We start from the raw sequence: 14,423 nt of genomic DNA on the forward strand, positions 1-14,423 counted from the left end.
TTTTTTTTTTTTTTAAACTGTAGCTGTAGTTTGCCCTTTTTTCAACAATATTATTGATCTTCCTGGATTGACACCATTGTCTGAGAACTGAACTGAGCTGAGCAATGGAAATCTTTTACAATGGAAATTAATCATCATTGAACTAACTTAAGCTGCACAATGACACTATTGTCTTCTAGAGCTGCTGTACAGCCCAAACTAACTTTGTTGCATTATTTTCATGCTATCACTGTAAAGCTGTTTTGAAACAATCTGTACTGTAAAAAGTGACTTGACTTGAAATAATTTTGTCAGATAAATATCTTCACTAAGTTTTATTTTCCTTATATTTTGATGGTTTAAGCAAACTTGTAGGGTCATAAAAAAAAAAGTCTGCACATCACTTTTAGCCACTAATGTGTTTGGTGTGGTCAGTGCCACAATAGTGCTATCACAGTTTTTCTCGATTGTTTAAACACATTTCTTGAAACTATGCCTCGTATTCTCAAAACTATAAACACAAATCCATAACGTCTCACCCAATTCCCCAAACATCCTATTTTCAGGTCAAAATGAAGCTCTACACTCAAAACCATTCACTTCTGCTGAAAAACCAAACTTTGCCCTCAGACTGGACACACAAGCCCTCAAAATCACACACACTTCAACATATTCAATATTGCAATAAATTCAAAACAACATTTCCAAAACTGGCCAGTTATATCGCTTGTGGTTCCCCCATCACAAACCTTTTCACATGATGAACACAAAATACACAACCAGTGGATACATTGGCACATTTTTATTCATACATAGAAAACACACTCACAAAATATTTTTTTTCCTGTTTTTTTTTTTACTCTCTCCTCTATTTTTTTTATATTTACTTACAGTAAGATGTGTGTGACAAACATATGACAGTAAAAGAGCACACACAAACCATATTCTAATATGGAATTCGAATTGTATTGGAATGGTAAAGAGTGTTGGACGTGACAGGAGGGTCTCCACTCAAGGATACAATATGATGAACACGTCTAAGAATGTTCCACATATGGTTGAAATACCATCATTGGCCTATAAAGACAACATTCTGGGAGTCAAGACTATAAAGGAGAAAGGATGCCCTCCCTTCACTGTCACACTCTTCTGCCACTCTTTGTGACTGTACGACTGCTGGTCTTTTCTTGCAAGAAAATAAAACTTTATCAAAGACTATTGGAAATGTTTGTCTCTTATTCAGTGATAGAATTTTGTTTGCCACCACACCTCCCTGAAGGTTCTCGAGGCGACGGTGAAGCGACTCAAATTTGTCCTTACTCGTAGCCGAGCCTCCCTCAGTCACACCATTGACAATGACATGGGCAACTAGAGTGTCTTGAATTTCACCTGAGACTGCTTCTTGTCCTTGCCCTTCCTCCTCCTCATTCTTATCCCTCTTCCTTCATGTCTTTCTGGATCCATTGTTCCAAAACGCAATAAACTGATTTAGGCCCTTTTACATACTTATTGAAGGTTCTGATTGATGTGTTAAATTTTGACTCTTAGTGTTTCCACTTGGGTAATTGTGTGCTAACTGAGCTGAAGCTGTGCTGACTTGAGTGAACTATATTGAATGCTAGTGCTTTATACATGACAACATTGTCTAAGCAATGAGAAATTAAGGGATTTGTGTGTAGAGTTTTGCAGTGACAGTTCAACAAATCTGACTCATATGTCAAAACAGGGAATAGTGTTTATAGTTTAGTAAATGAGTGTGCTTTTTGATAAATGGAATATGGTTTTGAAATTTTAGTTCAAAAGCCTGGTTATAGTGTTTAAGCAATCGAGAAAAACTGTAAGACCCTGCTTACTGTGGAATGATGAGCTCAAGTCAGTACTGCTGCTTTTTTCCAGTCAGCAACAATATAATTATTAGTTTCCTTTCATTTCATTGCTATAAAATCAACTCCGTCATCATTTACTGTAACTCCAATACATCATATTTTCATTGAAATGTGTGTGGCCTCCTCCTCTCTGCTGTCATCTTGTTACTCCTAACTAGGTTAAGAGACCTCTTCAGCTCTCTTAAATAATTTAGGAGCTGAGACCTAGTCTTGACACTTAGGAACCTTTATGAATCACACTTATTCTTAAGTCTAGGAAGAAAAGTAAAATGACGTCATTCTTAAAATTTTGACAGACTTGAGACTAAAATTTTACTCTGAGTGGCTTTATACATACGGCCCCAGGTGCTTATACCCCTTTTCATGTTTATTTCATGTTCATGTTGGAGCCTAATGTTGAATCATTGTAGTCACATGGATTATTTTAATGATTCCATTTGGGGAAAATAACCTTTTAAAACTAATTAAGCATGCTTACAGTGACACAGTTGTATATACATTTTCTTGTAGATAAAAAAATGTTATGTATGTTTTGTGAAGTTATGATTATTGTTTTTATCATGGGGGACCTATTGCTTTCGTGAGTTTGTCTATTTTATTTACCACAAGTAAATTTGATTATTAGGTCATTTGAAGATAGTTTTATGAAATGATTGGTTATCTGAGTGTATCAGATAAGAGCGACATATAAAATGGGCAGAGCATTTGATCCTCAGGATTAGGGCACAGAACCAGTGATACAGTTATTTTAAATAAATAAATGATATGATAGAGTGTTTCCCAACCCTGATTGATAATTGTCTCCCTAATCAAACACACCAGATTCAACTCATCATTCAACTCATCAGCTCATTATCACATGGGTTAATGAGCTAATGAGTTGAATCTGGTGTGTTTGATTAGGGAGACAATTATCAATCAAATGTAAAAGAAGAAGAAGCAGAAGCAGAAGCAGAAGCAGGAGCAGGTGCAGGTTTAGAGCACGTAGAAAATGGCTTCCACTTCAACAGCCAAAAAATTTAAGAGTGATTACAATGAGTCAGTTTGTGGCTACATCCACAATGTAAGTGAATTAAAAACTTCACTTCGAACTGGTTATAAGTATTTCAATGCTGAGTTCCAAGTGAACAGGGATGAGTACCACGATGTCGTTGTGTTTGCTGCTGAAAAACGAACAGCTTTTGTTCAAGCTAACAGGAATCAGAGTCCTGTCAAATTGGACCGGATAGCACGGAGAGTTAGTGAGTATCTATTCAGTTATCTAAATATTTAAGTGTTTTTCTAATGTTACTGATTAGTAAAATGATTGGTAATGTGTTTGCATAGGTAAGAATGGCAGTGAATATGACATTCACTGTGGTAGCTGTACAGACATTTCTGTGGTGGCAGATCTTGGGTATCCATTTAAATCCCCATTGTTGAAAGTGAAGACCATAGCTGAGGTGAAAAACATGGCTCCACAGCAGAATGTAAGTGATTTTATTTTGTGCTATGTGTATTAATGTGGTTGTGATCATTTGTGTACAACAGAGCTTCCCACACATTATTTTTATGCTGGTGCACAGCAAAAACTCCAGTGTTAAATGAACTCTCCTGGGAGTTTATATGGCTCCAGACTCAAGAGTGTTAAAGTGTAAAAATATGAGTGGTAAATTAACAGTCAAGAGTGTTAAAGTTAATGACCTAAAAATTCAACATGCTTTATTATTGTCACCATTGTTGAGATTCACAGGCTGATTATTTATGTCTGTGTCTAAAAGAAATTTTCAAAGTCTTTTGATCAGAATTAAGAGATTTTGGATTATATCAATTATCAATAAGAAAATCAAAGAAAATCAATAACTGTAAAATCACGGGCTGCTGTAATCAATATGGTAGACATAACTCTCTAAATGAGATGTGATTCAGGTCAAATTATGATAATGTCAAAACATAACTACCATCACCTTTAGAACCTTTCTCTGTGAGTTATAACTCAGATAGAAAAGCTAAACTAAATCTAAAGTTAATGATTTAAGGGTCAAGAAAAACTGATCACATATTGTCTTAAAATTAGATTTTCTCTTTTGGTCATTGTGCTTGTTAACATCAGGTGTCTTCAGTAATGATTAATCATCACTCAATGAATCACTTATTTAGCTCATTAACTTTAACACTCTTGAGTGTTAATTTAACACACATATTTTAATACTTTAACACTCTTGATTCTGGTGCTATATAAGCTCCCAGGAGAGTTAATTTAACACTGGAGTTTTAGCTGTGTGGGTTAAGTTATATACACCCTCAGGTGCTCTTCATTTGGGTGCAACACTTGTTTTCCCGGTCAGAAGTGACTGAACACCTAAAAATTAAACTTCCTCCATCTCAGTAAAAAAAACAATGCAATTTATTTTTTGTTAATCTTTTTCCTTTTTAATTTTGTATTTTGAGAGAATTTGATGTTATAAATATGTATGGTTAATTTTTGCCATTGAATATAATACAAACTTTTTTTTCTAATTTTTAAAAAATACTTCCTCAATTATTGCAGTATTTCAGATTAATATAAAGACTAGGCCTTTAAAATTTCCTTTGAAGTCAGATTAGCGTCATCTGTTGTGGAAAATTAAATTATTTCATGGGTTCACCACTAGATGCCTGTATAGCTCTCTATGGAGAGGCTTGTAAGTTTTCTAGTTTTTGAACCAAATTACTTTTAAGATGTGGATTTGAATGTATTTTTTAGAAATTCTCAAATACTTTTTACCAAGGTTTATAATTTTTTTTTTTTTTTTTATAAACTGAACGTGAAGTGTACACACTTTTGCATTACTACAGTCAAACCTGAATACAGAGAAAGCATTTTGTTACAGGTTACATTACAATTCAATAAAAAAATAAAAATATATATAAATGTATATAATAAATTGTGAGTGTCACTCCATTGCAGAGCACTTTTTTTTCTGCATTGTGGCTGATTTGTAGAGTTTGTCAATTTCCCTTCACTTATATGGTTGGTATGTTTTTTTTTTTTAAATCAATTCATTGGTGTGTGTAAAATTGTGTTTGTATGTGGGTGAGTGTCTGTTTTGCACTCTTGATGTTTAAGAGTGCCAACCCTTCATTGTTGAGCACTTTTTTTTTCTGCATCATGGCTGACTTGTAGATTGTACACAAATTTGTTTTTGTCAACTTCCCATTCATTATTTTAAATGTTTTTTCTGTCCTACAGAACAAAACATGTATGATTCTGTAATAGATGTTGTCTTTTTGCGTTTGTGTGCATAAGTAAATAAGACTTTTTGTTTCAGGTTGCTGCTGTCAAGGTGAAGGTAGTGCATGTTGGTTCCCCAAGTGAAACCGCTTCAGTAAAGGGAATACCGGTGGATCTGCAAATCTGCTATGTGGCTGATCACACCAGTCGCATCAAGCTGAATTTGTGGGAGACTCAAGTGGGAGCGCTGGTGAACAGTCAATTGTATGAAATTACCAATGTGTGCACTAGGGAGTTTGAGGGAGATTTTTATTTGACAGCCACCCGATTCTCACAATTTAAAAAAAGTGCCAGCACTTTCTGCTCCGGCCATAGACTCTCCATTCACAGTAAATGAAGGAGATGTTACGACAGTGATAGGTGAGATCAGTGGTGCCGAGGTCACCATCCGTTGGTGCTGTATGAAGTGCCGTGCTTGGCAGGCTAATTTTGATTCTAAAGCCAAGTTTAATCGGTGCGTGAAATGTGGGCTGCTGCAAAAGCTGATCAGTTTTCTGCCAACTGTAACAGCTAAAATCTCCGTGTCCGGTAACTCTGGGGAGGATGAATTTAAATTGTCCAATTCCGTTTTGAGAAGACATTTAGAGGAAGAGGGTTTGTGCAATTTGGTCGTGGATGCGCAGAGTGTTGAGGAGCATTTGCTAGAAATGGGGATGTGTTCATTCAACATTCAAAAGGGTGTGGTTATTGCAGTCAGCAAGGTAAAGGATGATAAGGCTGAAGCTGAACCTCAAAATGAAGATTTGCTTGGAGAAGCAGCCAATCTGTTTGAAGGTCAGGAAGGGGAGGTGGAATGTCCATTTGAGTGCTGAAATTGAAAGTGAGGTTTTTTATTATACTTATTTTCATAGAAGCATTTTTTTTAATTTTAGTCAAAGTAATTGTGGAATTGTATTGCTTTTTTTTTATACAAAAAATGTTTACGTTTAACATGTATAATTTGTTTAAATTTCTTTTGAAAAAGAACTTTGAAGATGCATTTAAAGCCCAATATTTTGTTTAATGCATTTATATTAAGGTATTCTTTTAATAAATTGTGGGCATTATTTTATTGTGCTGCATTTTATAACTATTTGTTTCAGTAAAAGTTCCTTTGCAATGTTTGAGTGTTTGTGGTGTTTCCATAGTACCAGTATGAAGAGGGTGTAATGTTTGGGGGGAATACATGGAAGCAATTTATATAGTCTATCATGTCTCTTGTAAGGCAGCATAAATGGCAATTAATGTAATGAGGTATGATGTTCCAATTGGCTCTTTTATATAGCTTTGCTACATGCACACGTCAATGAACATCTCACTTAACGTTCACTAATGTAGTTTTTATTCTGATATCTATTTAAGACGCACACGTCATGTAAATCATGTGTGGCAGTGAAATGTCGAGTCAATCACTTGTGGCAGTGAAGTTATTAAAAAAATTAAAAATCTGTAACGCGTACGGTATGGCAATGCTAGTCAACACGGCTCAGTGCAGTGTGTCAGTTTCTGCACAAACTTTCCCTTCACCAATTCCTTTCACTAAACGTGATGTCTGCATCTATTATATTTATGTGTGTTTAACTCATTTTGAGGGCCAAATGCCTCTATATATGGAAAATATTTGATATAGGCTATTGCATTTTTATAGTTTATTGTTGGCAATTAATGTAATGAGGTATGATGTTCCAATTGGCTCTTTTATATAACTTTGCTACATGCACACGTCAATGAACGTCTCACTTAACGTTCACTAATGTAGTTTTTATTCTGATATCTATTTAAGACGCACACGTCATGTAAATCATGTGTGGCAGTGAAATGTCGGGTCAATCACTTGTGGCAGTGAAGTTATTAAAAAAATTAAAAATCTGTAACACGTACGGTATGGCAATGCTAGTCAACACGGCTCAGTGCAGTGTGTCAGTTTCTGCACAAACTTTCCCTTCACCAATTCCTTTCACTAAACGTGATGTCTGCATCTATTATATTTATGTGTGTTTAACTCATTTTGAGGGCCAAATGCCTCTATATATGGAAAATATTTGATATAGGCTATTGCATTTTTATAGTTTATTGTTGGTTTGTTTTTATCTTTCCTAAGTTGAATAGGCCTAGGCTGTAGCATTTTGGTATACTAAACATCAGTGGTTGCCAACTCCATCTCGTCAACTGGCTATGAGATTGCTTCTGTAAATGCATGAATAGAATAGGATAAAAAAAAGTCCATTATGTCTGATAATTGAAATTATACAACTACAATCTGAAAACATAACTATTAGGCTATAAACAAAACATTTTATGTCCTATAGCAGGGGTCGGCAAGTAAGTTTGGCATAGGCCCAAAAAATTAGTCAAAGGATAAATTAAGAAATTAATTGATGAAAAATTTAATAACTATTGCTTGTTACAATGTCTTTTGAAACTGTTTTTGAGCGGTGTTAAATCCTGTAGTAGGACAGTCCTTAAAGAAAACCCACATTTGTGAGGCAGTGTCCGAGTTTTACACTGGATAAATTAAAGCAGTAATGATTGTAGAATATTCAATAAGTTGATGTAATTATAGAATATCGAATAGGTTGTGTGATTATTGTCTAAATAAATCCCCAATGTTTTCGGGGGTGATGCGCGTTCATGTAACCTGAGGGTGACGCTGCCAATAACACACATAAAATCTTTCACAAAGAACCGTCAAAATTAGTAATTATGAATGTTTCAAATGTAGCAAGGAGACATTTTAATTGTTTATTAAAGGGGTCATATAATGGTACATGCACTTTTACAAGTTGATTGCACTGAAATGTCTGTTGGCAGTGCCTGTAGCCTACACAACCATCCTATCATGATAAAAATCCATCCAGTGGTTTTGTTTTAATATCCTTATATGTTTCCCCTGTCTCAAATCAAGCCGTTCGATATTGTGACGTCATAATATCCAACGCCCCACCCGCGATTGTTGAGTGACAGTCGTGTTTTAACACAAGACCCGCCCTGAGCGAGCTGTGACAGCTGTCGTCATAGTAGTCCGCCATTGTTGATATGCTGGAGCAGAATGACGTTTAAGCTTTTGTGGTGTTTCTTGGGTGTAATAACGAACACAGCATCATTTTGTTGTTCCTAAATCAGAACCGAGTTTGTTTTCGAAGGGAATTCCCCACGAATCACGATCAACATCAATGCTTTCATGTTTGCGCGAATCATTTCACCAGGCTGCTTTATAAACGAGGGTCAGTACGTTATACAGCTGGTTTTACTAAGAAGCTGCTCCTGAAAAAAGGATCTGTACCAACTATTCGTGTTCCTGACGCACCTCCAGAAGAAGTGAGTGAGTGTAATTCTTTTAATCTTTATATTAATCTTTGCAAATCGCTTGCTGCACGCTTCACGATGAATGCGGCTATTTTTACACTCAGGGTACATTACAGCATGTTTTCTATGTACGACGATCTCAATATAATTCATAATCCCATAGTAAAAAACGCGTTATGGATATAGTGTTATTGTTTTTGAAACGGTGTGCGCACAGAACAGATGGCGAGGAGAGCAAAGCTCATTATCATTTAAAGACCCATGCTCTCAAACGGCGAGCTGAAAACAGAGCTGTTTTTGACCAGGTAAAATGAGTGTTTTCTTTCAATACTAATGAGAATTTTTAATTAAAGTATATTACAAACTTTTAATTTAGACCCTAAAGAATCATATTAGCTTGTACAAAAATGACACTATATGACCCCTTTAATAGGAACTAGTGTTCTCTGTGTCAATGTTGGCTTCAATAGTGACCGCAGTGAACGCGCCTAGAGAGAAATGCACATTTTGAATTACAAGTAGTCGTTTTTTTTGTTTGGAATTGTTTTGTTTAAAAGTAGACATTTCAAGCTCTCTCTCTCTCTCTCTCTCTCTCTCTCTCTCTCTCTCTCTCTCTATATATATATATATATATATATATATATATATATATATAATATATATTTCTAGTGCTGCGAGGCAGCTTATAGCTACGCTGAGCTCCAGTTCATGAGCAATGCAATTGCGCTGGGGCTTCCACGTTATGATTATTGTCTGCTATATTTGATTCTTATTTATTAAAAGCCAGGAAATTGGTTGATGAAAATATTATTAAAATTAAAATACAATTTATACAAAACGAAATTCACTTCAAAGAAAGTTTTTTTTTTTTTCAAAACAAAACTTAATAAAGTGGTGAAATCATGTGTGACCCACATGTCTCTTGATATATTGCGGCATCTTGCATTTTTTTGTCACTGGTGTTACCTTACTTCTTTGGCAATATTAAAGGTTTTTATGAAATATTATTTCAAATTTTTTTCAGCACATGTAGACAGAGTTAACGAATAATAATAATAATACAACAAATTAGGAGATTATGTTTTATTTATTGTAATCAGGTTTGTTAAAAGTGTGCTTGAATGAGGTTAGTTCATCTGCGCTACCATCTATTTGCTATAACAATGAAAATATTTGAAAACCAGTTAAAATCAAGTAATGATGCAATCCTTTAAGTCTTAACTTTTGAGTGTAGCAGAATTAAATGGATGTAACATTATTACTATGTCACATGTGACATTGCATTTAATGTGACAGAAAAAAAACAGTAACACCAGTGACACAATAACGTTGATCTATAAATGGAAGTCACTGGTGTTACTGGTGTTACCCATAAGAAAGGTGACACCAGTGAAAATTTTCATGAAAAATTAATTTTACAAAATGGCTGCTGCAAGGTAACAAACCACATGTTGTCAGTCATGGTATACTAACTAAATTAAGTAGTTTAATCCATTTGTATTCCAGTTTTTTTTTACAATTACCTAACAGTAAAGTAGCCTAGGTCATACCAGTGACTTCAACTAAAAGCTTCATATGAAATCATGAGATAAATGAGAAGATTTCTGATAACTGAAAAGTGACAGTGGATCCACCATGGGCTTTTCTTCATAAATAATCAGGAAATTGGCAGAAGAAAGTCAAGTGATGTCTTCAGTGTGATTTTTATTTCAAAATAAGAGATTTTTGTTTAACGGTAACACCAGTGACACAACTCCAGGGGACCACTAATTTCATTATAAATTTAATAATATTTATTCTGCATTTTTTTTATATATATCATTTACATAATATATTTGATAGTTATGTATACATTATTGTATTTAAAATGGTGTAAAAACCTGTTATTGACCTCAAAATAAAGCATTTCCCCTCTGTACATGACTGTGGGGACGAGCACTTCTTTGGTGCTTGGAATTCTATATAATTAATAAAAATCAAATATTGCGACATTGATGGCTCAATAAGGTGTAATTGTTCAAATAACATATTGTTTTATTTTAAAATGTAAAGAAATTGTAACCCTAAAGTGTTTTTTAAGTGTAATACTTCTGTAAAGGCTAGGGACAGAAAAATGGACATTTTCGTAGAATGACCCAACTGCTTTATTTACACTGCATGCACGTTTGAGGAGAAGTTTAAAAGACGGAACACGGGACGATATTTTTCACCCGAAGTGCCATCATTTTTATTATTAATAGTCTGTGATAAATTATAAGGCAGTCTCGGACCGGCCATCGGGAGCAGCCGGGAAAAGTGAAATCCCGGTGGCCTGGGTACGATTTGGCACATTGCCCTTGTTTGTATTTACCTATTCATTCTTACTTTATTTTATTAATATATAGCTATATCCTTGTTGTTGTTCATTTTACATGGTACAGTTGGCAGCCACAACCACGAGATCCCAGACAGTTCATTTTCAGTGCAGTAGAACGGGGGTGGCTCGCGAGCAGCAGCGCTTTTCAAGATCCTTCATGGGAATTTAGAATAACGATAAAAATTATAGCCTACTAAGCAAAAACATAGAAAAAAATAAGCATTTTTTAAAGGTTTTTAGCTCTCGTTTAGGCTAATACAATATGTAATGTCTATAGTGCTGATGCTGATTCATTATCGAATGGCGAATTTAATGTGCTCGAATAAATAAATAAAAAACAAGCTGGGCAATGTGCCAAACGTAGCAAGGTATTTCTGTTTATTTATTGAAAATAAATAAATAAATATTATTGGTCTTGATTTGCAGCACAGTTAGCTATAGCCTTATCGCCTCATGCTCATCCCTGCTAATGAACAGACTAGAGTTCTACAACTGTGCTAGATTTAAGGGCACGAGAACGAAGCGGTCTAGAGCTAAAGCACACAGAAGCTCAAGCGGATGCCGTGGTAACGAACAATGCCCGCGGGCCGCGGCTATAGTGAAAACATTTGCATCTTTATTGTATTGTAGGCTATTACAAACGAGAGCTAAAAACCTAACAAAAAAATAAGCTTTTTTTCTATATTTTCGCTTGGTAGTATTTTTATTAATAAGGTCAATACAAACAGGTAGGGCAATGTGCCAAATCATATACCCAGGCCACTTCACTTTTCCCGGCTGCTCCCGATGGCCGATTGAGACTGCCTTATAATTTAGTAGCCTACACGTAGTAGACTATTAGCCTAATAATACAAGTTATGGCACTTCGGGTGAAAAATGTTATCCTGTGTTCCGTCTTTTAAACTTCTCCTCAAACGTGCATGCAGTGTAAATAAAGCAGTTTCATCAATGAAATTATTGTAAAGTTTGTCCACGGCCACACCCCCGTGCTAATGGTACCGCCCACGGCACAAATTACAAGACGAAAAATGGACCACTAATACAAGACCACTAATTTCATTATAAATTTAATAATATTTATTCTGCATTTTTTTTATATATATCATTTACATAATATATTTGATAGTTGGGCAATTCTTAGACTACGGGCACTTTCATGTCCTTTGATCATATTTTATAAAAAACATTTAATTTTGAAAAATTAACACTTTCATAGTTAAATTTACAATGAAAGTACTTTAGGAACTTTTTACCGGTAGTCTATGATGATTTTTTCACCTTTTTAAACATCATTATACGTGCAAATATTGCTGTTTTGTGCTTGTCCCACACCCAGACTTTTGATCTTCAATAATGAAAAAGAAGTGTAAAAAAGTTATTTATCTTTTTTTTTTTATTATGACTGAATAAAGTTTCAGTAAAAGAATCAAAACATAATTGAGGTATTTAAGGTCAGACAACTATTAATGTGATTTTATATACAAAATGTAGTTGTCCCACAGTATTGCCGTCATTTCCACCACAACGCTGTAATGTCCCTTTAAAAAGTTTTTTTGAAAGATTGTTTGGGTAGTTTCAATGGAGATGAACAATGACATCACAGCACATGTCTGACATGGAGGAGATTTTAAATTTCTTCAGCAACTTGGATAAGAAAACTCAAGGTAAATGTTGCTTAAAATGAAAATATTTTTATTGTATGTCATTTCCAAACATGGCGTAACAATAAATGAGTTTGTAAATAAATTGATTTTTTAACACAAATAGATGTATTTTGCATGCATGCAATGCTAACTACCAATTCATAGCTAATATGTAATACTAGCTTGGATTTTTTTACAAAATACTGTAGGATTATCATTTCCACCACGGTCATTTCCACCACATTTCCACCACATTATTCTTGGGTGGAAATGACAAAGGTGTGGTGGAAATGACATTTATGCTTACAAGGTGGAATTCTTAGATTGAGTGGCTACATATGAATATTTTATTTATTGAAATGTACAACACTAATGTATTTATTCAAATATATATTTGTTTAAATGCCTTTTCATCTATTTTTAAGATGCTGCGGAGGTCAACTGGATAAAGGTCTCACTATTTGTGGTTAAAGTTGTTTACAGTAAGACTGTAACTGTTCATCTGGTTATGGAACCAAACAGACTAATGACTAATGATTTGTTAAATGGGTTTCAACTAAATGTTTTCTGTTTTTCTACATGGACGTCCATTCATTGTCATTTCCACAACACCCAGTCATTTCCACCACCTCATAACTTTTTTAAAAATATGTACAAAATTCTAATCACTCATTAAAAAATTCTGCATATTTTATGGGATAAGGTTCCACTTAATGTAATAACACAAGTAGTTATTTTTCTGAAATGTATCTAACCAATGCAATATTATATTTCAGGTTGTGGTGGAAGCTTTGTGTTTGGGCCTCATGACAATTAATTTATTTAATCCACAAATCTATGGTAATTGCAATATAGGTATAAATTGGTCAAACTATGTGTGGAAGTGGTTTTACACTGTTGAGAAATTATGTATATCATAAGAATTTTAAATAATAATCAAATATTTGCATGTGATGGAAATGACATTTTTTCAGTGCGGATCGGAAAATATGTCAAAAAACACCAATTTGTCTTATAATGTAAGTGCGTTCTCTTATGGATCATTAAACTAGACTAGTTATATTTAACTGTTAGACTGTGACAATTTTGATTTGAACACTTTTTTTTACATCAAGTTCACAAGGCCAAAAGTGCCCGTAGTTGAAGAACCACCCAGTTATGTATACATTATTGTATTTAAAATGGTGTAAAAACCTGTTATTGACCTCAAAATAAAGCATTTCCCCTCTGTACATGACTGTGGGGACGAGCACTTCTTTGGTGCTTGGAATTCTATATAATTAATAAAAATCAAATATTGCCACATTGATGGCTCAATAAGGTGTAATTGTTCAAATAACATATTGTTTTATTTTAAAATGTAAAGAAATTGTAACCCTAAAGTGTTTTTTAAGTGTAATACTTCTGTAAAGGCTAGGGACAGAAAAATGGACATTTTCGTAGAATGACCCAACTGCTTTATTTACACTGCATGCACGTTTGAGGAGAAGTTTAAAAGACGGAACACGGGACGATATTTTTCACCCGAAGTGCCATCATTTTTATTATTAATAGTCTGTGATAAATTATAAGGCAGTCTCGGACCGGCCATCGGGAGCAGCCGGGAAAAGTGAAATCCCGGTGGCCTGGGTACGATTTGGCACATTGCCCTTGTTTGTATTTACCTATTCATTCTTACTTTATTTTATTAATATATAGCTATATCCTTGTTGTTGTTCATTTTACATGGTACAGTTGGCAGCCACAACCACGAGATCCCAGACAGTTCATTTTCAGTGCAGTAGAACGGGGGTGGCTCGCGAGCAGCAGCGCTTTTCAAGATCCTTCATGGGAATTTAGAATAACGATAAAAATTATAGCCTACTAAGCAAAAACATAGAAAAAAATAAGCATTTTTTAAAGGTTTTTAGCTCTCGTTTAGGCTAATACAATATGTAATGTCTATAGTGCTGATGCTGATTCATTATCGAATGGCGAATTTAATGTGCTCGAATAAATAAATAAAAAACAAGCTGGGCAAT

At 34.5% G+C, this 14,423-nt stretch overlaps 1 protein-coding gene across 1 annotated transcript; it reads left to right on the forward strand.

Moving 5' to 3' along the window:
• The first annotated feature begins 2,818 nt into the window (after positions 1-2,818).
• On the forward strand, positions 2,819-6,221 carry LOC308686268 (uncharacterized protein). The gene is made up of 3 exons (XM_081394635.1): positions 2,819-3,106; positions 3,192-3,334; positions 5,156-6,221. The coding sequence occupies exons 1-3, from the start codon at positions 2,857-2,859 to the stop codon at positions 5,453-5,455; spliced, it is 693 nt and encodes a 230-aa protein (XP_081250761.1). The 5' UTR covers positions 2,819-2,856; the 3' UTR covers positions 5,456-6,221.
• The last annotated feature ends 8,202 nt before the right edge of the window (positions 6,222-14,423 follow it).

Source organism: Scardinius erythrophthalmus (genome assembly GCF_964197995.2).
Source record: "Scardinius erythrophthalmus genome assembly, contig: HAP1_SCAFFOLD_73, whole genome shotgun sequence".
NCBI classification, from domain to species: Eukaryota; Metazoa; Chordata; class Actinopteri; order Cypriniformes; family Leuciscidae; genus Scardinius; species Scardinius erythrophthalmus.

Bases quoted from the DNA above. Each gene is read 5' to 3' on its own strand.
- LOC308686268 (XM_081394635.1), top strand. From the start codon at position 2,857: ATGGCTTCCACTTCAACAGCCAAAAAATTTAAGAGTGATTACAATGAG. The intron at 3,107-3,191 runs GTGAGTATCTAT...GTGTTTGCATAG, and splicing joins CCGGATAGCACGGAGAGTTA to GTAAGAATGGCAGTGAATAT. The intron at 3,335-5,155 runs GTAAGTGATTTT...TTTTTGTTTCAG, and splicing joins ACATGGCTCCACAGCAGAAT to GTTGCTGCTGTCAAGGTGAA.